Source organism: Crocuta crocuta, unplaced genomic scaffold (assembly GCF_008692635.1).
Source record: "Crocuta crocuta isolate KB4526 unplaced genomic scaffold, BGI_CrCroc_1.0 scaffold119, whole genome shotgun sequence".
In the NCBI taxonomy this organism is placed as follows: Eukaryota; Metazoa; Chordata; class Mammalia; order Carnivora; family Hyaenidae; genus Crocuta; species Crocuta crocuta.
Window position 1 is genome coordinate 10,010,947 of NW_027551562.1, and position 26,063 is coordinate 10,037,009.

General features: G+C 61.7%; 1 protein-coding gene across 1 annotated transcript in view; it reads right to left on the minus strand.

Annotated features, from left to right (window-relative positions):
* TSNARE1 (t-SNARE domain containing 1) overlaps window positions 1-26,063 on the minus strand; it is an 88,719-nt gene that overhangs the window by 50,284 nt on the left and 12,372 nt on the right. The window contains exons 2-3 of the mRNA XM_077750019.1: window positions 4,874-4,998; window positions 685-834 (exon numbers count right to left, since the gene is read on the minus strand). Coding sequence (XP_077606145.1) covers window positions 685-834; window positions 4,874-4,961 — 238 coding nt within the window. The 5' untranslated portion in view covers window positions 4,962-4,998. The remainder of the gene's footprint in view (window positions 1-684; window positions 835-4,873; window positions 4,999-26,063) is intronic.

Genomic DNA, 26,063 nt, shown 5'->3' on the forward strand with positions numbered 1-26,063 from the left:
GGCTTCCGCCCCTCTGAGCCCCCACAGCCTCCGGTCCTCAGCACACAGGGGTCCCAGGGCCAGGCGTGCAAACACTGCCAGGTCCTCGGACCTCTGCCCACCTGGGGGCTTTGTCACCAGCCAGCACATGCCTGCAAGGGGCAGTGGGGCCGGCGGGGACATCTGTAAGGGCCAAGGAGGCAGCTCCCCATCAGATCATGGGTTTCCCCTACGGGCAGAGGGACATCTGAGCCCCGGGAAGCACAGCCCCTGCCTCTCCCTCCGGGTCCCCATCAACCAGAAGGCGGCCTCCACAGAGGCCCACAGCCCTGCCCTCACTGCAGCGCACGTCAGGGACCCGCTCTCCCTCACCAGCGCCCCCTGTGGGGAGAACCCAGGCTCTGGAGTGAGGGTGCCACGTGAACCAGCCCCACAGAGCTGAGCCTCATCCCTCATCCCACGGGGCCCTGACAAGCACAAGTCATCCCACAACACCCCTCTGCCACCGGCTCGGCCCAGCCATGTCATCTCTTGTCCCTGGGGAAGGGAAAGGGTAGCAGGGGTGAGGGTACAGACCGAGCAGAATCCCGGGCAGCCTCAGGCCGCCTCGCCCAGTGCCCGCCTGCCGGCCCTCCCTCCTCGGCACCTGGCATCTCTGGGTGGCCTTCCCTGAACCCCCCGGCCCCAGCACCCGAGCGGAAGTACCTCGCTTCCTGGCCCCTGGGCCTCTGGGCGTGCCTCCTGGCCCCAGGTCACCTTCCCCATCCTTGCCCACACAGGGGTCCTGCGGGCTGCTCCCTGGCGACGGGCAGGGGAAATGGCGGATTCCATACTCGGTCCAACACTTAGCGCACTCTACAGATAGCAAGGGACAGTCAGTTACACCCCGCCTGCACACAGAGCAGCTCAGGTGCTGCTGCCAGAGCACGGCCCCCACACAGGGCAGCAACTGTCTGGAGCCCTCCAAGCACCCATGCCAAGAAGCTCCATTCAGCCCCACCTCCTCCAGGAAGCCCTCCCAGACTGCTCTGCTGGAGACCAGTACCGAGTTCAATACTTTAAATGTTCCAGATCTGTCTTTGAATCACAATTACTCTAAGAGGTGACCCCAGGCAAAGACGACAGCCCCTAGAGAAGGGCCCTCAGGTGCAGCCTACAGACCAGGCCAGGCCTTCCGCAGTGTCACGCGTCTGCAGCAAACAACGTACAGAAATGGAGAGGAAGGCCTTAGGGACGTTTACGGCAGTTCAAAACCACGCTGGCACCCAAGCATGCGGCTGTTCTGGCATGAAAACGTTGGTCCGTGGCGTCTGGGCAGCAAAAATAAATCTAAAACCCGGCTCCCGGCCGCAGCGTTGAGGGGCAGTGGCTCCGGGCACCTGGGTGCCTCCTCCCGCTCCCCGGCCCCCCCAGGCTCCCTGCACGGGGCTGGCCCTCAGCAGAGATACTTCGTTTCCTCCCTGGTCACCCTCATGGCTCAGACACACTTCCTGGCCGCATTTCGCTGGAACCTGTCGGCCCGAAGACACGCCTCATAAAAACATCTTTACACCTCTGAGAGACGTGCCCTTCAATCCGTGGCACCTTGAGTCAGTGAGGGGGTGCATGCAGGCTGGGGCCACACATACCAGAGCCCGGGGCCATCTACGTGACCCTGTTCTCTCTGGGGCTCTCTCTGAAAAGACAGTTTCCAGGGAGCAACTCCAGAAGGCGCTGGCTGACCTCAGCACGCCACCCGCCTCCCTGAGGCCCAGGGGACACGGCCTGTCCTGGGCCAGCCCCAGCTCGGATCTCCTGAAGGGCCGGCTCCTTCCCGGAAATGGCCTGGAACTTGCATCTCCCCAAAGGAGGGACAGCAAAGGACACCATGTCCTCGGGGAGGGGGGACACTGCAGCCCAGCGTGAGGGGGACAGAAGGACTTTACCAAGCCATCCCCCTGGGACCCCACCTGAAGGGGAGAGGTCTCCAGGCAGCAAGGGCCCAAAGCCCGCAGGCAGCGCGTGGGCACCCCCAGCCAGACTGGGGGGGGACACCCCTGGGGAGGAGCTCCCACCGCTCCAGGAAGGTGGCCCTGGCCTCAGCACCAGCGCCATTAGGGAAAGGATGGGGGACGGCAGGGTGGCAGCCGGCTCACTCGGGTGAGGCCCCCAGGCACAGAGCACCGCGGCACAGCCCGTTCCCAAGTCAGAGTGAGAGAACTCTCCTCCATGCCTGGGGAGGCGGACACGGCCCCGGTGATCACAACCCGTGCAAGAGAGGCGGGGCCCAGGGCTCCCACGCAGGCGTCCCCGTGGGTCTGGCCACGAGCCGCCAGCACAGGGCCCGTCTCCCATGCCCCCTCCCTCTTCCTGAAGGGCGTCGTGGGAGCCTGCGGGGCGGGTCCTCTCCCTGGGCCCCAGCCAGGCGCCGCTACAGGCGCTCGTGCCACAGAGGTGTGTAAGGAGGAGGCACACACTGCCCAGAGACCGTCAGCTTCGGGCCCCGCAGAGCCCTGCTGTGGGTGGTGGAGAGACCCGAGGCCCAGCTGGCAGCCCCTATCACCAGCCGATGACCTCGCTACGCAGCCATCTGGTCACAGCAAGTCCAGGCCCTGCTGGCTCCGCGTGGTCCTCCAACCCCTGAGGAGGGGTCCGTGTAGTCTGCCCTCCGGAATCACAGAGCCCTTGAACTTGAGGGNGGCAAGTCCAGGCCCTGCTGGCTCCGCGTGGCCCTCCAACCCGAGGAGGGGTCCGTGTAGTCTGCCCTCCGGAATCACAGAGCCCTTGAACTTGAGGGGTCTGGAGAACACACGCAGTTACGGGGAGAAGCTCCAAGCAGCCGACTGTGAGGCAACGGCAAGGGTCATCCGTAACAACGACATCCGCTGGTGAGCGCCATCGCTGGGGNCACGTCTCTGCCTCCGCAGTCAGCACACCCGTCCCCACGTGTGGACATGCACAGAGGCCTCCCAGCGACCTTCAGCCGATGCTACGACCTCACCAGGGCCGACGTGGGCTACGCCCTCACCCAGTCCCCCTCGGCGGGNCCTCCCAGGCGCCTCCTGCTTTTTTAAAAAAACCACTTAGCATGTATGTGAACGAGCAACAAAGATTTGGAACACATACTATTCACATCGGTACCACTGCCACTGCAGCAAAAATACGTTTTTGTTAAAACGAACTTCGTAAAAGATACGCAAGATCTTCACAGTAAAAGTCGTAAGATTTCACTGAATGATACGAAAGAAGATCCCAGAAAGAGGACGGCGCACACACTCGCGGCCTGCAAGCCCACGGGCCACGAAAACCCAGGCCTCACCTGCACCCTGAGTCAGCGCAGCACGCGCACGGCGGCGCCGCCACTGCTCTGCACCCGGGGAGCTGTCTAAAGTTTATGTTTAAGAACAAAGGGCCAGAAACACCGGAGCAATGTCTGAGGAAAAGCAAGTAGAGCAACTTCTGTAAAAAAACAGCAAAAACTGTAACTGTCAAAACTAAGGCAGAATTATGCCCAGAAAGAGGAAACCTGACCAAGGGAACCCACGCGGGAACGGGCACAGGGCCTGGCTCCGCGGGTCCGCGGGAAAGGGCGGCATCTTCGGCGACTAGTCCCAGGAGGAGAGAAACAGCATCACGGCCCCACCCCCTCCCCCGCCCATCGCTGGGGCACAAGTTCAGGGGCGTGAAAGACTCACCCAGGAAAACCAGTCTCATCAGCTTCAGGGGAAAGGAAGCCGAAGCCGTAGTGCCTGGAGCTGGGATTTGTCCCACTGAACAAAGATGCACAGGTGACAGTGACCCCCGGCAGGCTCAGGCGCCCCGCCACCCACGCCCGCCCAGCAGGCGCCACAGCGAGAAGCCGGCCCGAGCCGGGCAGAGATGCGTAGGGCAAGCGGACGGCGGGTCCTGTCCAAACGCATACGGGGCCCTCCCAAATCAGCAAGAACACGGCAAACCCAGGAGAGGAGTACACGGAAGGAGTGACCAGCTGGAGACAGAATGGGTCCCTCCCAGCGGCCACCAGAGAAAGGGGATTAAAGCCGCAAGAGACTACTCCCCACCCACAGACTGCAAATAGTCACCGTCACCACCGGCCACTCAGGGTGACGAGGACGGGGTGCCAAGGGCACTGGGGCGGCACCGCGACAGCGCCCAAAACAGCCGGGCACAGCGGCCCTCACACGTGGGCACACACGGGGACCACGCAGCCACGGAGAAGGACACGGCAAGGGGAAGCTACATCCGCCGTCAGGGACTCAGGAGCAGAGCCGGCGAACTGCAGAAAGATACAAACCGTACAGGTCCACGAACAAAGTTCTGGGCTGTGCGAAGGCAGCAGGGGCCCTGTGGGGACACACACACACTGACACACACACACGGACACACACGTGCGTGCGTGCATACGTGCATAAGCAAAACTCGGAAGAAGAGCAAGGAAGCCGGGAGCACAGCATCAGAGTGAGGGTGCTGGGCTGGCACGAGGGGACTCGGGAGCCCATGAAGCGGGCCCTGCTCTGCCCGCCACCTGCTGCACGGAGCCCCCCGACCGTGCCCGGCCTCAGTTTCCTCCCCAGGGTTTTGCAACACTACACCTGTGCCACACCGTCATTAGGAAGACCAGACTAGGTCATCCACCCGCTCGGCCGTTGGCCGGGTACCCCAGGGACTCCCTGACCAGCTCGGCGCGCCTGTTGAGTGCCAGCCTGGGGCCACAGTGGCCCCAGACACCAGGTCTGCCCCCGCGGCGGCTGCCTCTCCCAGTGCGGTCTCTCCTGGTGCCGAGCCCCCTGCCCCAGCCCCTGAAAACAGGCAGCGCCGCCCCCACAGCCCGCCACCCCGCCACCATCCCGACACAGCAGAGACCGCCCACTGCCAACCCCGCCACCTTCCCAATGCCTACAGCCACTGTCATTACCTAGGGGCTGACAGCCTTGTCTGGAGGGTCCCCCCAAAGGGCTCTGGCTCCCCAGGCCACTACTGCCAGCGATGGATCCGTAGGACATCTTTGCACAGAGAGCAGGGCCACTGCTTCCCACGGAGCTGGAGGAGACAAAGAGCAGGTCAGGAGGGAGGAGAGGAGTTAGCGCTCAGGGTCACTCGGGCCCTGCCTGCCCAGCCCAGCAGCCTGGTTCCACACTGTCCCACTCCCCTCCTCGCCTGCGTCTCAGTTCAGCTGGGCTCCGCCCAGCCCAGGGCGCAGGGGCCCACCGAGCCCCTTCCAGGTGCCTGTCTGTCCCCTGTCCTCAGAAGGAGGAAGCTGTCCCCTGCACAAGCCCAGCCCTGCCAGGCTGAGGACCCACGGGGCTTGTGTACCCGCCTCAGGCTCCAGCTCAGTCCTCCTGGGCCTCAGGGCACGGCGGGAGGGCTGCGGCGAGGCTGCCTGGGCCGGACCCACCTCAGCGCGTGCTATCTGGGACGGGACACTGACCCTCTGTGGGCTCGCGTCCCCATCTGTAAGATCAGGGTGACGCGAGGCCCTGGCCCCCAGGCCCGCAGTGAGCAGTGAGGAACACACGCACTGACACACACGTTCACAGCTCTCTCGGAACACAATCGCCTATACCTCTGCCCGGACACAACACCAGCCATCCCGGACGCAGGAACTTGACCCCTGCCCACCCGATCTGCTCCTCCGGTGACCCTCAACTCCAGGACGGCAGGGGACACACCTCCAGACATGCCCCCCCCCCCCGGGAGGATGGCGGAGGGGACACCTCCAGATATGAGCCCCCCCCGGGACCCTGCAGCAGCATCAGCTTCCTGGGTGCTCTCGCACATGCCGCGTGCACGCAGAGACCCACTGTGACCCACGGAGCGCTCCCAGCAGACCGGGCTGCCTGCACATCGCAGCCACTACTCCACGGCCCCGGACGAAAGCCCAGGCGACAGGGCAGGACCTGCGAGCTCACAGGCGGCAAGGGGCAGCCCCAAGCTCCCGGGGTCAGCGGGCACCCTCGGAGCAGCTGCTGAGCCGTCAGGCCAGCCAGGGCCCCTCCAGCCAGGAACCACCCCGCACCCCAGAGGGCCTGGTCTACGGGGAGGACAGCTACCATACTATGTGTTAGAATTAAAACAAAGTTTTAAAAATAATACTTATTGATTCATTTTAGAATAACAGTAAATCCGGGACCTGTTAAACAAATACGTAACTTTATGAAACACAACTGCATTTGCCCGAACAGAACAGCCTGGCGGGAAGAGAGGCCTGCCCGACGCCCGGCTGGTCTGCAGGTGGCTCGGCAAGCACGCTGGGTCTCACGGCTGCTTGTGGCTGCAACACGACACTGGTCACAGTGGGTAACGAAATCTGGCCCCACAGGGCAGCTGTCAGAGGGGCCTGGGGACCCCACACTTGCTCCAAGGAGCCCCGGCCTCAGACCCCGGACGCCTGCCCAGATCACCGCTGGCCTTCACTTCCTGGACACCTCCAGAGGGGAGACGGGCCACGGCGGGGACGAGCCAGCAGCAAGAGAGAACGCAGGGGTGTCCATCAGCCTGGAGGAGAGGTCTCGGCGTGCTCGCTCGCCAGCACCCGACGGCCCAGGCCGCATGGGAACCTATCAGACGTGGATGCACGGGACACAGCCTGGAGGAAGCGGCGCTGGGAAGAGCAGCAGATGGGGAAACGGCGCACTGGCGCCCGGAGACCGAGAGCGCGCACACGCCCCTGCGTGCCTCCGCGGGTTTGCACGCCATCCTCACGAGCAGCTGGGAGGACCCCCACCACTGCTCAGGCTGCAGACAAGGGTACTGAGGCACAGATGGTAAGGCGCCCAAGGCCACACAGCTGGCAGAGAAGGGTTTCGGATCTCACAGGGCGACCCCGGTGCCCCTGATCTCCCCACGCGGCCTCCCCAAGAGCAAATCCAGGCCACCATCCCTGCAGACAGGAGGCACCCCCCAAAGCCCCACAGATCACTGTCTGGGCGCCCAGGGCACATCAAGGTGCTGAGGACACCAGGGAACCCAAGTGCGGTGCTCAGCGGAAAGGCGCTGGGGCGGCATGGGAGATGCTCACCCAGGAAGCAGAAGAAAAGACAAACTGGGACTGGGGGCCAGGATGGGCCCTGCTCCTACATCTGAGGGACAGGAATCGTGGGGACAGAGCAAACCAAGGAAAAGGGATGAGCGACTCAGAAACTCAAGGCAAAACTGAGTGGGGCGCCATGCAGTGTGGCTGGGCAGCCCGCCTGAGCCATGAGGACAGAACCAGAAACCACGGCGGCCCCGTGAGGACACAGAAGACACTTCCTGACACTGCGCAGGCCCTTCCCTGCCCTTCCTGGGAGAGGACAAAAGTCCACACTCCACCTAAGACAGAGAACCCAGGAAAACAGGCATGACTGCCTGCGGCACAAGCCAGGGTCCTGGGGCAACGGACAGAGGCCAGGTGCTCTAGCTCGGCCAGGGGTCAGGGGGATGACTGGCTGCGGGCAGCAGAAGATTCCAGAGAGACTTTCCTGGGAAGGTGCAATCACGACCGTGGCATCTGGACACAGCCGAGCCCCAGGGAAACACGATGAGTGAGAAACAAGGGCGGTCCCGTGTCACGGAGCCTCAGCCCCGAGACGGCAGTTAGGAAAGGCCTCATCCGCCTGCCAGTGAGACTCAGCACGCAGCCGTGCTGGGGGAGGGCAGGCGTGTGCGCACACTCGAGTGTGCGCACACAGGTGCGTGCGTGTCTGCGTGCTCAAGCCTGTGTGCACAGGTGTGTGCGTGCCTGCGTGTGAGTTCACACACGTGTGTGAAAGGACACTTCAATCCTCGTCTTGCGAGACGGTAAGTAAACCACCATCGAAAACGATTAAGTAATGGACTCAGAGAGGAAAATGGAGCCACGTTTTTCTCAAATAATCACATAAGGCTTATTGTTTCCCCAAACTTTCTACACGTATAACCTAAAATATTAAAGCTTCATTTTTAAGGTTCCAACGAGATCATCGTCCAGAGAGAGGAGTTCGGAAACGGCGGCTGTGGGGTGTCTGCCTTGAGCAGGCGACCCAGGCAGGGCCGGCACTTCCTTCAGATGCCTGGACGGCGACCTGAGTCATCAGGCTGTCCTGGGGCTGCGAGGCCCAGGCAGGCACTGGGCACTGTGTCCAGTGAAGAGGGCGGGCCCAGCTGCAGGGACATGAGCATCTGTCAGGAGTCAGCCAGAATGTCCGCTGGAGAGGGCTCCCATGGGCAGGCTTGGGGACCTGGGGGCATGGCCCCCCAGAGGAAGCAGCTCAAGAGGGGTCCGAGCCGGCACGGGGAGGACCGGGCTGGAAGGGAGGGGCGGCCCACACACAGGAGAGCCCAGGGCCCACCGGAGGAAGTGGAAGAGGCTGGGGGGGGGGGGGGGGAGGGCAGCACAGGGACCCCCAGCCCAAGCCCACAATGCGCCAGCACAGGGAGGGCAGCGAAAGGACAGAGGGGCAGAGCCCCCAGCACCACTGATGCGGGCCAGGGGTGCTGCCCTCGGCTGCATCCGGGCAAGTGAGGGCAACCAACAGCCCGTCCATGGAGGCAGGAAACAGAAAAGACCATCTGGCTCGCGAACTCATTTTGCTGGGCACCGCCTGGAACGTGTGCCACCGGCGTATGCCTACCAGGTAGGGGTGAGGCTGCCTCACTGCTGGGGCCACCCGGGGGTGCCGCAGCCTGAGGACCAGGAACACCCAACACCAGTGCCCGTCCTTGGCCCACCGCTCCGGCCCCTGGGGGACCCGGAACCCAGCAGGCCCATCCCCCATGGCTGGGGGACGGCGAGGGGCTGTGGGGACACACTCAGGTCCCCCGGGCACCCTGCGCCCGGGCTGCGCCATCGGCTCCCCCATGCCGCTCCCACTCACCCCCACCCGCAGCCAGTTCAGCCCCGACTTTCAAGGGCCAAGGGCAGGCCGGGGCAGCGCTGGAGCCCGACGGGGAGGGGGAGCAGCTGGACAAAGGCCGTGGCAGCCACCGGCGTCCCCAGGAGGGCGGAAGCGGCAGCACGGCCAACGGGAGGGCCAGGGAGGAGGGGGTGCTGACAGGCTGCAGTGCCCAGGACGGCCCTGGACGGCCTTGGAGCTGCCGGGGACACGGGGACACGGTCTCCTCCCAAGCAGGCCCCCTGCCAAGCGGCTTCCTTGAGCCACAGGCTCCTGGGGCCCCACGCGCCCGGGGCTGGCGCCAGGCTCCTCGCCAGCAGCCTGAGGAGGCCATCTGTCCTCGCGCTGCCCGGATCCTGCCTTTAGGGCAGCAGAGGAAGCGGGGGTGCCAGGGAACGCCCCGGGAACTCGGCCCTGCCCCCAAGACAAAGCCCCCAGGCCCTGGGGGAGAGAACGGATGGACAGCGGGACGCCCTGGACCCTGGTCGGGAGATCACCGGACACAGCTCCAGGCTGGGCTCCAACGGCCTGGACTCAGGGCCAGGAAGGGCCGCCTCTGCCCCGGATGGGCTCCCGAGCCGGACACGACCTCTGCCTGCAGCTTCCACCCATCGGCCTGGGGCGTCAGAGGCAGCGGATCCCCGAGATCACGGCCGACCTTGCTGGCAGCAGAGAAAGGACAGTATTTTCTAGATGGGGGGTGGGGGGCCCCTCAAGCTGAAGGGGACCCTAAGGATGGAGAGCAGGGGTCCATTTTCTCAACGGTGAAATGGGCGGCTGTCCAGCCCTCAGTGGACTAAGTGAGGAGTGAGTTCATCCCTGGGTCTCCATTCGCTGGACCTCTGGCCACACTGTGCCGGGGACACGGTGCACTCAGCACCCACAGGGGCCCTGCCTGCGGGGCCTCGTGATCCAGCTGGGCACAGACAAGGAAGGAGGCCGGGGACCCTGCCTCAGCCCCACCCAGACCTCGCCCTGCTGACAGCCCTGGGGACCTGGCCCTCAGGCCTGCGCTCCGGCCCTGGGCGCTTCCTTCACCCGAGTCTCTGCTCCTCTCTACCCTGCATCGATCCCAGGGCCCACCCTTGGGAGCCCTCCCTTGCCCTTCTTCCCCACCCCCGCACAACCACAACCCTGGTTAATCCACCTTTCCCGGGAAGACTGCACCCACCCTCCCCTGGGGGACCCAAGTGGGTGACAGGCCACAGCGGCACCAGGAACCCCGGCCCTTCCTGGACACGCGGCGAGCCCTTCTCTGGGCCCACTGCCGGGCTGAGGGACAGGACACAGACCACAACCAGAAACGTGCCCAACACAGCAGCAAACAGGCACTGGCCGTCCTGCATGCCTGCCGGGCAAGGGGAGGCTTCCTGGAGGAGGCGGGGCTGGCGGAAGAAGAGCATGATGCCAGGCCATCCAGAAGGAGAGCCAGCCTGGGGCCTCCCCCCACTGCCCAGGTCATCCTGCTGCCCACCACCTTCCGATCTCCTGGTGGCACCGCCCCGCGCTCCAGGGAGCCAGGAGCCCCAGGGTGGTGTTGCCTAGAAACCACAGCACCGCCCCCGGGGAGGGCAAGGCAGGAGGCAATGGTGATGTGGGGCAGCCAGGCCGCGGACAGCCGCGGGGCCAGGAGGACACCGTGAGTCAGCCCAGGGGAGAGCGCCAGGCTGGACTGCCACCATCTGCACCAGCGCTTCCCTGACGGGCTGCTACCCACAGGCCCCCCAAAATGGTCCCGCCACAGCAGTGCGCCCTCACGGGTGCTGTGAAAGCCCAACCAGCTCGAGGGCCCCGGACGGAGCCGGGACGTCACCAGGCCGGGCCACCAGCACACCCGGCCCGAGACAGGAATGTCACGCAGATGACATCTGAGATGTGTCTGGAGCCACAGGCGGCCTCGCCTGGGGACGGACATCTCCCACGGGCCTGGAGGGGGACGGGGGGGTCGCCTGGACCGGGGACTCCCCATCTATCGCAAACCCCAAGCTTTGAGATGAGAACACTGAACTCACGAAGAGAAAGTGACTTATCCCAAGTCACAGAGACAGGCAGGACCTGGGGGCCGGCCGCGGATCCCGGCACCCTCTCCCGGCAGCGGGCCCAGGGGCAGGAGGAGGTCACCTGCCCCTGGGCCTGTGTCACCCCTGCCCGGCCCCCCCCCTCCCCTCCCCAGGCAGCACGACTCAACCGGGAGTCACCCGCGCGGACTTGGACGCACAGACGGAACAGACACAGGGGTGTGCGGGTCGATGTCACCAGGCGCACGGACCTGTGAGAGACGCGCGTTACTCCCTCGCTTTCTCTCCGCACGGCGGGGGGCACGGCCAGCACCCTAACTGCGATGCTAAACACACTCTTCCCCACAAGGAACCCAGAGCCCCCCGAGCCACGCTGACTCGGGCTGGCGCAGCACAGGAGCAGACACGCCGAGAGGGGGGCGCTCCTCGACAGCGCGAAGGGCTCAGAGGCTGGTGGGGACGCCGCAAAGGGGCGTAGGAACCGCCGTGAAGGGCGTCACCGCCAGAACCGCGACGACCAGAGCCCCAGGACAGGGGACATAATGAAGGATTACAGTCGGTGAACAAAATGAAGATCCACGAGTCCACACGGTGACAAGTAAATGAGGGAAGAAAGGAGAGCGGGGGGAGTGGTGGCGGGAGCGTGTCCAGGGTGGGGGGCCGCGTCTGACAGCGAGGGTATTCACACAGGCGCCAGCACCGGCCCCGGAGCACGGTACTTAAAAATGGAAAAGCCGTACCTTCTCAGAGGCAGCTGGCAGCCGTCCCCTTAACCAAATGACCTAAGCGAACACGGTCACCGCGCCTCCGGACCCCAGGCACAGGAGCACGCGACACTTCCGCCAGCCTCCCGCCGAGACCTAGGGCCGTGAGAAACGGGAGAAACGGAGAAAGGACCGGAGAGGCCACGTGCACGAGAGCTGACCTGCCGTCCGCACAGACGCGATCTGGGGACACGGAGACCGAGGGAGCGTCCCAGGGCACGGAGGCTGAGGCGCGTCACCGCTAACGCCCCGTGAGAAGGTGCTATTAGGACGAGTCACAAGCTCTGCCCTGACAGACACGAGCAAGTCCCTAGGAGGAGAGCCGCGTCTGTGCTACTTTCCCGCCTGGGACGGCCGCGCGGCGGCTGCGTAAGAGACGGTGTGCCTGGGGGCCAGGAGCGTGTGTGCGCCTCACCCATCACGCGATCCAGAAGGAACACGTACGCGTGCGTGCACACACGCACACGCACACGGAAGGACAAAGCCAACGTGGGGAAGGGCGCTGTGAGGCACACTGGGTGACTGTTCATCTGGCGACTCGTCTTTAACCTAGAATTACTGTGCCCCAAAACATGAAGTTACAAATAAAACCAGGGGCGCCTGGGGGGCCCAGTCCACTAAGCGTCCCACTTCAGCTCAGGTCACGATCTCACATTCTTGGGTTCGAGGCCTGTGTCAGGCTCTGTGCTGACAGCTCAGAGTCTGGAGCTGCTTCAGATTCTGTGTCGTCTTCTCTCTCTGCCCCTCCCCTGCTCTCTCTCTCTCTCTCTCTCTCAAAAATAAATAAATGTTAAAAACAGAAAGAAAGAGAATGAGAGAGAGAGAGAAAAAAAGAAGAATGAAAGAGGAGCCCACCTGCATGAGCAAAGAAACACGCTGTGTCCAGTCAGGCACTTGAGGCTGTGGGAACCAAGGCACTGGCATCCACGCGACACACATTTTAAATGTTTCCTAAAACCAAGAAGCCCCTCCCATTTTAAGCACAATCCTCCTAACAACTCTTGGGGGGGGAAGGAAAAATACAAACAAAAATTAAGAAACTTCTAAAAAAGAACCAAACAGTGAAAACAAACTGAATTCTTAGTTTAAGAGTTTAGAAACAGCCACGCACTGGCCCACGCACGGCCACCTCAGGGACGATTACTGGATGCCCGCCGTGCACCGCGTCCCGAGGGAAGAGAAGGTGCGCCAGGAATGACGCCGACTCCCGCGGTGCCCGTCCGTGTCCCCGCCGCTCGCAGCTGTCCTGTCACCACAGGCCCGGGGCGCTCACGCACAGGGGAGGCCACGGCAAGAGTCCCACGGAGACGTGCAGCCATCCCTGACAGCCGCCGCGCCTGCATTTCCTTTCCCGTGAGCTTGGTGGACGCTTTCCACGTCACGTAAGCTAACGTCAGTCTGATTTCCTGTTATTTGCAGCCCCACACGTGTTAACTAATACATCTACTCTTTTAAAAAAGTAAGTTAAAAAAGCAATAAGATAAATCAAAAGAAACCAAAGGAACAACATAAATAAAACCAATTTTAATGAGGTAAGAAATAGAAAAATAGTAGATCCGACTTATAAATCAAAATCCTGTTTTCTAGAAAACACTGACAAAGACAACCATTAGCTAACACGCTCAAGAAAATGGGGAGGAAACAGATCTGTGATATGGGGAGGAAACACGTTACAAAGGAAAAGTAATCACGGAAACAGAAAAAAGGTTAAAGAATCATAAGGCTCTACTTTCAAACATCTACACAGTTGAGTTGTACGACACAGATGAAAGAAGTTATGTCTCAGGAAAGTGAGGTTCACCAAGAGCGACCCACGGGGGGCGGCCTGCACGGACGGATTTGCAGAGAAGAAATAGAAACCGTTACCATAAGCCACCCCCACAAAACAGCAGGGCCAGACGGCTGTGCAGGGGGTTCTGGCACGGCTCCAACGCTCCATAAATTATTCCAGGGCACGGACGATGAAGGGAACCTTCCAGATTCTCTCTAAGGAAGTGTCTACTGATAACTCAGTTTTGCACTGACGTGAAAATACTAAGTAGATGGAGCGCCTGGGGGCCTCAGTCGGTTAAGTGTCCAACTTCGGCTCAGGTCATGATCTCACGGCTCGTGGGTTCGAGCCCCACGTCGGGCTCTGTGCTGACAGCTCAGAGCCTGGAGCCTGTTTCGGATTCTGTGTCTCCCTCTCTCTCCGACCCTCGCCTGTTCACGCTCTCTCTCTCTCTCAGAAATAAATAAAACATTAAAAAAAATTTTTTTAATTAAAAAAAAAAGAAAATACTAAGTAGATGACTAAGGACATAAGATTCAAACCCCAGTTTCCTTTTCCAGGAACGCATAGCATACAAACACCAGGAGGCCCAGCACCTCAGTGGACCAGAGGGAGAGCTCACAAGCTGCCCACAGACGCCAACCAAACCCCTGACGAAACACAGGAGAACCTTCTGGAGATTGGTGAAGTCAACACCCCTTGGATAAAAGGTCCGGGAGGCCCCGCCCCGCCCAGCACCACCCAGCACCCTCCCAAGGGACCAGGGACCGGTCCAGGCCAGGCAGCCTGACAGCAGAGGCCATCGACAGTCGACACAGACATGGAATGACTGGTCTCTTTGCCACTGACATGACAGCGTGTGTGCAAAACCCAAAGCGAATGTCGAAAGTCAAAGACGTGGGTGGAGTAGGAGGGTGTGAAGTTCATGCTCAGAGAGCAACAGCCCCCACACACAGACACCGGTCAGAGGACAGCGTGGCAAAGAGGCCCCACTGACGACGACGAAGAAGGACACCCGGGAACAGATGCGCAGGAAGAGGTAGAGGAAGCGAGAAGCACTGGAAAACACTCCGGGGACACAGAGGGGCAGAAGGGCTCCAGCAGAGACCCCGCCCCCGCTCCTGGATGGGACGAGCCGGTCCCGGTCTCGGTCTCGGTCTCGGTCTCGGGAAGAGGTGGGCTGTCCCACCCGATCAGAACCCCAGCGAGCCTTCTTACGGTCAGAGGCCGAGGACGAGTCCGCAGGGAAGGCGAGGGGACAGTACCCAGGAAAACAGCAAACTCTCAGGAAGGAGGGCGATCCCCAGACTCCGTCCAACACCCTGAGAACGAGGGGCGGGCGCAGACACGGGCGGATCTGGAGAACGTTCTGTAGGCAGAGAGGACCCGACACAGAAACAACACGTGTGCGATTAAACTTAGGAGACACGTCAGGAAAGAGCAAATCCATCGGAACAGAAAGCAGTCGGGGGACCAGGGGGGCTGGAGGCAGAGCAGCTCCTGGGTGTCCTGGGTGTGCGCTTTCTTTTAGGCCCGCAAGAATGTTCTGGAATGCGAGTGCTGACGGATACACAGCTCTATGAACACACCAAAAACCGCTGGGTCACACGTTTCGAAAGGGTGAACTTTGGGGTGTGTGAATTACGTCTCCGTGAAGCTATCACAGTAAACGCCAGACGCTTCCCTACCTGAAACTCTGTGCGTGGAAACAACCAACCAACAGGACGAGAAAGGCTGGACACAGGCCCCCGCACAGACCCGCAGCGGTGCCGCGGGTGCAGCTGGCCTCCCGACAGAACAGATCCCACGCGGTCACCGCTCCGTCCAAGGAAGGCCAGCGCCTGAGGCAACAGCGAGGTGAGCTCCTGCCGCCCGATGCAGGGGGACACGACAGTCCCCGCGCGGCGAAAGGGAAGACTGTGTGTGGGACGGCCCCCCCCGCCCCCGGGCGTGGTGGCGCAGGGAGCCCATGCGTGGGACGGCCCCCCCAGCCCCCGGGCGTGGTGGCGCAGGGAGCCCATGCGTGGGACGGCCCCCCCAGCCCCCGGGCGTGGTGGCGCNTGACAGTCCCCGCGCGGGGAAAGGGAAGACTGTGTGTGGGACGGGCCCCCCCCCCGCCCCCGGGCGTGGTGGCGCAGGGAGCCCACACAGGGGCCACACAACACTAACTAGTGAGCCCTCCTGCCACCTCCCTGCGTCCCCTGTAGGGCACACTCAGCGAGGCCACCCAGCAGGTCCAGGTGGGCCTGCGGCTCTGAGCCCCTGTCCCGGCTTCTGCTCCCTCCCTGTTCTCTCCCCCAGCCTCTTCCCAGCACTTTTGTCCCTAACCTGTCCGCGGAGACGCCCGGGCATCTGTCTGGTGGCCCAGGAAGGAGAAACGGGGTGGGGGGGAGGCCCCCGGGACCAGCTCCCTGGGAAGAGCCCCCTCTGGCCTTTGAAGCGGCTACAAGTCAGACCCGGGCCTCCCCACGCCCTTCAGAGGACAGGTCCCTGGGAGCCAGCACCGGCCCAGCCTCAAACCAGCGGGCGGCACGGAGATGGCAGGGACAACGTGGACCCTCCCCCCACACCCCACAGTCGACCCCAGTAAAATCCGGGGACCGCCGCCCGCCAGGAGGAGGCCAGGGTGGTCCTCAGAGCTCCCGCCAGGACTGTCCATTGGCCACGGTCCCCAGGGCCTGCCCCAGGCTGCTGCAGGAGCCCGGGTCAGTGACAGGTGGGGACCCGGACGTCAGGGACCCTGAGACGGCCACACGGCAGAGGGGTGCTGGCCCTGGAGCTCTGCGAGGCAAGCCCGCCAACAGGCCGTCCTGCCACGGGGGACCTGCTCCCCCCGCCCCGGCTGACACTCCAGAGACCGACGACTGGGCTGAGCCCAGCAGGCACTGGGACCCCTGCAGACAGACAGACAGACGGACGGCGGGGAAGGAGGGAGGACTCAGCACATGGGGTACAGAACACAGCCCCGTAAGAGGAAGCAGCAGGAAGAGAAGGTGAAGCTGGTGCGGATTGCGGTCTGGTCCCGGGGACACGGCTTCTCAGCACAGCCGCTCAGGAGTGCAAGTCCAGTGAAAACACAGAGAAACAGGAAAGAGGCCCCGGGGGAGGGGGCGGGGGGAGGCCAGATGGCAGAGGGGGACCCTGCCCCCTGGCGCCCCGCCCACGGGGAGCACCCCCCAGCAGACTGTCGCCACCACCAAGTGCATGCGGGACACCACCCCCAGGGCAGGTGCCCGGCATGCAGAGCCGCCCGGGAGGCACCAAGCCGGCTAGTTCCTCCTCTCAAACCTGAACAAAACAATCCAGACGGACTAAAGGGTGAGAATTTTAAAAAATATATTAAATACAGAACATTTGGGGCACCCGCATGGCTCGGCTGGTTGAGCATCTATCTGACTCTTGGTTTCGGCTCAGGTCATGATGCCAGGGTCTTGGGATCAGGCCCCATGCTGGACTCTGCACTAAGGGTGGAGCCTCCTTGAGATGCTCTGTCTCTCCCTCTGCCCCTCCCCCACACTGGCTCGCTCTGTCTCTAAAATAATAAAAAAAGAAAACATTTAAGCAATCCAAAAGACAACGTCTCAGAAATACAAAAGTAATGTTAAACACACACACACACACAGGAAAATAGACTTGGCAGCAATATTAAATTAAAAAAAGATTTCGTAAATCCAAACACAACAGAGGCAAGATTAAAAGGCAACAGCACTAGAAACACGCACCACACAGGACGGAGGCTGCTCTCGTTCCCACGGAAGGCGCCCCTACACACTGCCCTTGGAACACGTTCGAGGGTAATGAAAGCCAGCACGGACGTGAGCAGAGAACCCAAGGAGAAATGTGCACACCCCACCCATGCGAAAAGCCACAGGCAGGAGGGTCGGTGCTGGCGCACAGCGGGGCACACGGGTGGCCCCTCGCGCCACCCCCCGCACGGAGAAAACCCGGCTGAAGGACCCTGCCCAGCACCCGCTTGTACTCCAGCAGCCAGACAGGAAATACTCAGAAACGTTACAAAATAAAAAATGAAAACCAGAAACAACCAAACTAACCAATGGTGAGAATTAAATACATCAGCTTCGATACCCGAGACAGAATATCACACGGTGATTCTCAACGGCGTTAAAAGTACACGTTTAGTTCGGGGGAAACACCCAGAAGTTACGTGAAAGAGGAGGAGGCTAGAAATGCCTGCGTGTCGCAGAGCCGCCCCGGGAGCTGCCACCAGGGAGAGAACTGTTGGGGGGTTTTGTGGAAAGACACCCTCCCCCGCTTCCGGTTGTCACCTCCCAACATGAAACCTGCCCAGACACGCCCCAGCGGGAGAAGGGACAAACCCGCCAGAAGACGGTGGGGCCGTGGAGGCGGGACTCCCAGGGACGTGGAGTCAGACGCAGGACGCCAGACCACGGAGAGTTCACGGGGTACAACGGCACGTATGTGAAATTCCAGAACCGACAACGCCCGCGTCTGGTGTGGTGGCGCGAGGGACCTGCCGGCGGGTGGGACTGCTGGGTGGTGGCTTCACGGGTGAGCGCAGCCCTCGAAGCACACCGCACCCCACGCAGGAGATCTGGGTGCCTCGTGTCCGCCAGCTCCGTCACAGTCCAGACGGCCCTCGTGGAAGAGTCGGGGGGACCCGGCGGGCCGGCCTCGGACAGACGCGCCGGGACAGCCGTGAGCACCACGGAGAGCCGCGTGCGGGTAGATTCCATGTCTACGAAATGTCCAGAACAAATCTACGCAGACAGGATGCAAACCGCGGGCTGGCAGGTGGATAAGGGGCGGGAAGGGCGGGGGGGACTTCTGTGGGCCGGGGTCTCTCTCTGCAGAGATGAAATCATCCGGCAACCACAGCGCAGCAATGGCTGCACCCCTGTGAGTGCGCTATGGCCGCTGAAGGGTGCCCTGCAGGGGGAATATCATATGTCAAAGCGTCACAGAACTGCCCGGAACGCCATGGCTGAGTGGCAGGGAAGGGGAGGCCGCGGGCACATGGGCCCACTCAGGGCCCAGCACGCGGGATGTGAGCTGCTGGGGCCTCGAGCTCTGCTGGGCACACGCCACTTCTTAGAATCCAGAGAAATGAAATGAACGCCCTCACTTAACCCAGCACACATTAGCGCTCCTGGGCCCGACAACAGGGTCGGGTGATCGGGAGGACAGGACAGATTCAGGGCTGGGGGGGCGGGTGGGGGCCGTGCAGGCACCCAGGCCACAGCATGTGGCGGCCTTGGTCACGGATGTGTCCCCAGAGCTGGAGCAGCAGGCACGCAGTGAGTGCTCAGGGCCCTGTGCTGGCCGAGAGGCCCCCGTGCTAGCTGAGGGATCACCGTGCTGGCCGAGGGCCCCCCGTGCTAGCCGAGGGATCACCGTGCTGGCCGAGGGCCCCCCTGCTGGCCAAGGGGCCCTCATGCTGACTGAGGGACCACCGTGCTGGCTGAGGGGCCCCCGTGCTGACCAAGGGAGGCTGTACTGGCTGAGGGGCCCCTGTGCTGACCGAGGGACCCTATACTCGCCAAGGGACCCCCGTGCTGGCCGAGGGGCCTCCGGTGCCCCAACACTGTGCACAGGCTGCCAGGTGGCCCGGACAGCAGGGACCCGGAGCAGCCTGTATGTGACAGACACACCTGGCCCCTGCTCCTGTCCAAGAGCCTCTCTGCTCCTTGAGAGAGGGGTTCACTGGGTACACATGGCCCCCAGCCAGCCACGGTCTGGCCCAGGAGGAGCCCAGGCTGAGCCCCGATTTGGTCACCAGCCACAACTGACTGGGCCACATGGTGAGTGGCCCACGGCCGGCGCCCCATCTCAGCCACCTCCATGTCACCAGCACCTGGCCCACTCGGCAAACATCTGCAGATGGGTGACTAACTCCCACAGCCGGGTGCCAGGGCCATGAGACACCGAGCGAGCCGACTGGTGGTCAGGCCCAGGTCCCTGAGTCTTCCCCTTCCCACAGCCACACCCTCCGAGGGGCCACAGTGGAGGTCAGGGTGTACGCAGGGCTCAGGGCAGGCGGCAGTGTTAGGAGCGGCTCCCACAGGCGGGGGTGGGGGGGTGCAGAGGCAGGGACACCGAGGGCAGGTGCTTTGTTTCTTTTCCTCCATGTGGTTTTCCCGACAGTAACAACATGGACACAACCAACTCGATGGGACAGGCCCGACAAGTTATAACCCGACTCATTCTCATGAGGCAGGCACAGCCATCTCCCAGGTCCTGGCCACAGGCGACCCTCTGTGGAGGCCCACGGGGTAGAATGTGCCTAAGATCACCAGGCACCTGGGCAGAAGCGGGTCCCCCAGCTGTCTGTCTGCCAGGATGGCCCACGTGTGCAGCTGGGGGTGCAGGCTGGGGACAGCTGCTGGGGGACCTTCTTCCCGTGGATGCTGCCGCCTCGGGCCGGCTGGCTGGGACTCAGGACCCCTGCCCGAGGGGAGGACACAGCAAAAGGGACGTTGGTGAATCGTGACTGCGGACACCATTTCCTTCCACGGGGTAGCGGCTGCAGGTTGGGGCAAGTCCCCTCCCACGGGTGACCTGGGCACACAGCCTCACCTCTAAGGTGCATCTGGGTGCAGAGACCCTGAGTCACGGAGCCCCAGTTCATGCCCACACCCACCCTCAGGCCTCCACGCCCTGGCTGACTGTTGCCTCTCTCCCCACGCACACCCAGGCCAGATGCTCGGCCCACATGCACCTCGCCGCCCGAGGCAGAGGGGGCCAGCTGGGGGAGCGGCAGTGGCGCGCCTCGGAGTGTTGTTATAGCAACATGGACTCCGCGTCACACGGAACGCCAGCCAGGCACCCCAGGCACCTTGCGGAACAGCGCCCAGAATGGGCCACAGAGAAACAGAACCGCTGAGGGCACCAAGGGGCGGTCAGGACGCCAGTGGATCTCGCCCTTCTCTCTCTCCACCTGCTGCACGGCTCCCGCCCCAGCCCCCGCTCCTCCGCCCCCCGGGAAGGCCACAGGAGGCCAGCCCACCGCCCAGCTGCCTGTTCCAGCGGCAGAGCCCTCTCCCAGGACGGTGGCAGCAAAGGAGCAAGAAGACAGCCTGAGTCACGGGGGGGGGGGCGCGCCCGCCAGCACTGCTGCATGGGCCCAGAGGCACACCCCCCCTCAGACCCAGAGACTTCTGATGGGGGGGGCGGGCAGTGCGGGCAAGGCTGGCTGGGGTCGTGAGCTCCATCTGCTCGGGCACAGCCGGACCGGTCACCAGCTAACCCTCGGACCCGCAGGAAAGGAATCTTAGCTGTCATACTTCACAGGTGGGAAACTGAGGCTCAGAGAGACGGGAACTCGCCCAGGAAGCCCAGTCAGAGGCTGAGGCAGGATCCAGACCCAGGTCCCCGTCCTGCCCAGGTCTGTGCTGGCCCCACCCCCCAGGGCCCCGGCCACCGGACCAGGCTGCAAGGCTGAAGCTCGGGCCGTTCCGGGCTGTCACATCCCAGCTCTCCACGCAGCGGCCGGTGACGGCAGGACAGCCAGGGCAGCCCAGCCCCGGGACCCCTCAGTGAGGCCCAGGTGCAGAGGGGCTGGCCCACAGGTCACAGGGAAAGGGTCAAGGCACACAGGTAAAACCTCAATCACAAGGAAGCCCCGTGTAGGGGCAGGGGGGACCTGGGACGGGGCACAGCGACAGGCCAGCGTCTTCCCAGCAGGCACCGTCACCACCACCAGCGCCGCCAGCCCTGTAAGTGTCTGGGGTGCGGCTTCACCTCCAACCCCACCGTCCCCTCACACGGTCCCAGCGGGAGCACCCCACGGCAGCAGGACCCGAGCAGGGCCGCACTGTCCCACCACCAGGAAACCGCCACGGGCACTGCCACCTGCCATCACCCCCAGCGGCACTGTCCTGTCCTCCCAGAAGCCAGCGGCCCCGGGGCCACCGCCCAGGCCGTCAACACCCCGCCTCCACTGCAGCTGCGATGTGGGAACTTGAACAGGGTGCTAGTTGGGGCGGGGGGGAGACCGTGCCACTGGAGGAGGTGACGGCTGCGGCAAGGCCTCAGGGAATATGGCGGAGGAAGTGGGGTTCCCCTCATTACAGATGGCAGACTTAAATCACAGAGTGCTGCCACCACCTGCCAGGGTGGCAGGCAGCAGTCACGGGCCAGGGCCCCCAAGCCCACGCTCTTCCCGAGACCACTGAACACGCAGACCCACCTCAGGGGGCCTCACGGTGAAAAGAGGGCTTTCCCTCACCCCCAACCCACAGCAATACCCCACAGCCCTCCCCTGACTGCACGCCCCCGCTGCTGGTACCGAGTGCCAGGCCGGTGGCTCAGACACCAGGGCAGCCCTGCACCTCCAGCCGCTTGCCCCTGGGGTCTGGGGTCTGCAGGGAGGTGGCATCCCTGTGGGCAGGCCAGGATGCCCTGGGTGGAGGCCCCCTCAAGTCAGAGGCTCCTGCAGGGACACCCTGGAGCTGGCCACACCCTGGAGCTGTCCGTGGTGCTGAGTGTGACAGGCCCGCTCAGCTGCTGGTCCGCAGGGCCAGCCTCTCCAGCCTGGAGCTCAGCCCTGCACGGCTGGTGGCCCTTCTGTCATGGCAGAAGGGGGCAAGGGTGTGGATGAGTCCTACATGCCAGCACCGGAACAGGCACAGGAACCACACCATCCTGTTTTCCTTCCCACAGTCCGGATTATTGAATACAAGGAAACGAACTGAGCATAGCTTTTCCTATTTGCTTCTAGAAATCACATTAAGAAGGTGAGAATGACCCTCCTCCCAAAAAATAATCAAACAGAAAACTTAACAGTAACTGAATGCTTCGTATTCAGAGAAGTAAGAACTACAATTTGCAGCCCTACAGCACAGGTGAGGCCTGCGGAGATCAGGGAGCTGTGCGGAGTCCTCACAGGAGGAAGGGCAGGGATCAGAGTGGGGAGGGGAGCAGAGTGAGGCAGGTCTCAAAGGGACCTCAGGTTCCCTGAGCTCCACAGATGGGCCCTGAGTCACTGAGAACAGAGCTGGGCAAGGAGGGGTGTCAGAGGCAGCCCTAGAAGCCAGGCTGTGCCAGAACAGGAGCCATGACTATGGGGAGAAATGCCCAGATGGGCGGCCTGCGGGCACAGGCTGATCCCCTCTAGCCCTGCCCCCCCAGAAGGGGGCAGGGAGAACTCTCACAAAGACTGATCCAGAAAAGAAACAGTTTGTTCCAAAATGAACGATGAAGTCTCAAAAGACAAAACAATACTGAAAAAGAACAAAGTTGGAGGCATCACACTTCTTGATTTTAAAATTTACTACAAAGCTGCCGTCATCGAAACTGTGGTTTCGGCATAAATGCTGGCATGAAGACAGACACACAGACCGGCGGCAGAGAACAGAGCCCAGAAACAGATCCTCCAGTAAGTGGCCCAGTGATTCCAACGAGGGTCCAGGACCCCTCAACGGGGAAGGCCAGTCTCCCCTTCAACACACAGTGCTGGGAAACTGGGCAGCTACACTCAGCAAAATGAAGCTGGATGCTTACCTAACCCCATACACAAAACTGGTGCAAAAAAAGATCAAAGACCTAGACGTGGGAGCAAGAAGTCTGAAACTCAAGAGCGAAACACAGAGCAGCAGCTTCGTGGTGCTGGAGATGGCCATGGCTGTTCACGTCTGGCACCAATCGCTTAGGCAAAAAAAAGGAAAAGAAAGATGAATCAGACACCACCAAAATTAAAGACTGTTGTGCATCAAAGCACACCATCAGGGGAGTGGAAGGTAACCCACGGGCCGGGAAGCATCTCTGATAAGGGATTAACACTGAGCACATAAAGAAAGTTCCTAAAACTCAACAACGGAAGGAACAGTCCTCTTTACAAACGGGCCAAGGGCCCCTCAGAGACAGGCCCTCAGAGAAGATGCGCAACACGGACACACGCTCGACATCACCCATGTCGGAGAAACACAGACCACGGCCACCGCGAGGTGCCACCTCACCCCCAGAAGGACGGCTACTGTCGGAACCACCAAGAAAATAGTAAGAGCTGGGGAGGACGTGCCAAAAGGGAACCGTGTGCCCTGCTGGTGGGTGTGCAGCCACAGCGTTCCCAGGGGCCCAGGAGACCCACGTATCGAAGGAACGGAAGGGACAGGAACCAGGTTCACAGCGGCCAGGACACGAAGAAACTCAAGTGTCCGTGGACGGCTGGGTGACAGACCCTCCACCGCTCTCCTGCTCAGACAAAGGAGGAAATCCAGACACCACGACACAGGCGAGCCCTGAAGACATGGTGTTGGATGGAAACAGACATCAAAGCGCGAATGCTGCGTGATGTCACCAACAGGAGGTCCCGGGAGGTGTCGGTTCTGAGACAGAAAGCAGAATGATGGCGGCAAGGGCGGTGGGAGCACGGGGAGCCGGTGTGTAACAGGGAAAGAGCTTCAGTTTGGGAAGATGAGAGTTCTAGAGGCGGATGGTCGTGGTGGCCGCACAACCTTATAAATTACACACTTAAAACTGGTTAGAGTGGAGGCGCCTAGAGGGCTCTTGATCTCAGGGTCATGAGTTCAAGCCCTACACTGGGTGCAGAGTTCACTTTTTAAAAAATGATTATAATGGGGGCGCCTGGGTGGCTTAGTCGGTTAGGCGTCCGACTTTCGCTTAGGTCATGATCTCGCTGTTCGTGGGTTCGAGACCCGCGTCGGGCTCTGTGCTGACTGCCAGCTCAGAGCCTGGAGCCTGCTTCGGATTCTGTATCCCCCTCTCTCTCTGACCCTCCCCTGCTCACGCTGTCTCTCTCTCTCTCTCCTAGAAATAAATAAAAATATTTTTTAAAAAAATGATTATAATGATCAACTTTATGTTATGTATATTTTACTACCAAAATGAAAAAAAAACATTTTAAAACTTTCTTAAAAAGCACAATGAAAGAAAAATTGCCCAGCACTGATACAGATACTACGAGGTGGGGGCGAGGGACAGAGAAAAGAGCAGGGACACCTACCAAGAGGTGAGCAACACCCACACACCCCACGGGAAGCAGAGCAAAGCCCTGAAATGCGAGGCCACGAGCACTCGTCCCTGCGTGGGAAGTCTTCGAGCAGCACTGCAAGACCAGACTCAGAGACAGAGAGTCTCCAGCCTGCAAATCCCAGAAAACAAAGAAAAGTGTCACAAAGGACAGAAACAAGAGAGGTGACCTCCTGAAGAGAAAAGAAAGACGTGGAAGCCTCGGGAAGAGAACAGTCCGGGCGGGGGGGGCCTGGGTGCTCTCCAAAGTGACCCTCCCAGGGAGGAGACGATGGAGGGGCCGCTGCAGGCCAACCAGAGGATGGAGGGTCCCCACAACACGCAAGCGGCCCCCCAAGCCCAGAAGCCCCATTCTGAACACGCAGGCCCCCGCCCACCAGCCATTCTGAGAAAGCATCTGCAGGGCAAAGCTCAGCCCACCAGTGGCCGACCCGGGAACTCGATGGAAAGGGCTGGGAGCACTGAGCCCACTTCCCTGAAGATGCAAGACAGACAGACGTGGGGCTGGAGGGACAGAAGGCAAACCACACATGTGACTATGGAGAGGTGACGCCGCGCGTAAAAATGGAGAGGGAAGAGGCAGGAAGGAGAGCCGGACGACCCAGCCCGCCGGCCCGTCAGGGGGAGGTCGGAGACCAAGGACGGAAGGGACCACCGACCGACGCTTCCATGACAAGACACGCGCAGTAAGGGCACGAAGGTGAAAGCTGGGAAAGAGAATAAACCGTACTGACTACACCCGCACAAGGGGAAGAGACAGACAAGGCACATGAATGTCACCACCACTCACGGAAGGGGCATTTGCTCCTTGCTGCTGCCCAAGCCGATGACCATGGACTTGGCAGCAGGCCACGCAGATCTGCTGTCTCTCAGTTTCTGCAGGTCAGGAGTTCGCCGGGCTGCCCGTGGCTCCAGGAGGCGGCTCGGACCCCTGGCCGGACACGGGTCGGCGCGGCCACGGGGCTGCGGCCACACTCTCCGAGCTGGTGGCCAGCAGGTCAGCCCCAGGCCAGGGGCCCCCTCCGGGCCCTATGGGGGGCCGCACCCCAACTCCTCCTCCTCACTCTCAGAATCTCTCACTTCTCCCCGGACAAGGTGCTCTGCTTCTATGGGCTCAAGTAACCACGCTGAGCCCACCCGGATAATGCGAGGCGAACTCTTTATCTTACGGACCACAGCCTTAGTCACACCTGCAGCGCCCTGCTGCCGTGCACCACACACTCCCGGCTCCAAGGCGCAGAGTGGCTCCCTGGGGGTGAAGGGTCGGGGGGACGAGGACAGGAGGAGATAATATTCCGCTCGACACAGAAGGTGCTTAAGAGCTGGTCCCCACGCACACAGAGTGCTCACGGCATCACGTGAAGAAGCGTAACAAGGGGAACCCTTATGGCAGATACAGACTCTGCTAAATGTCAGAAACATATAGACTCAAAACATACACAGAGAAGAAAACACCCCAGGGAGTAAAAGATGCTGAACACAAACACACACACACACACACACACACACACACACACACACACACCCCATGACAGAACTTAAATCAAATCTACTTGACCTATACCAACTATCGTAGTTTACCTTCTCCAGTGAAATTAAAAAAAAACAAAAAATCCTCAGATTGGATCACAGAGCTAAATCCAACTTCACGTGGCACATAAGACACACGTGTGAGGTCACTCAGAAGGGTCAGGGATAAAAGGATGGGCAAAGGCACACCAACAAATGCAAA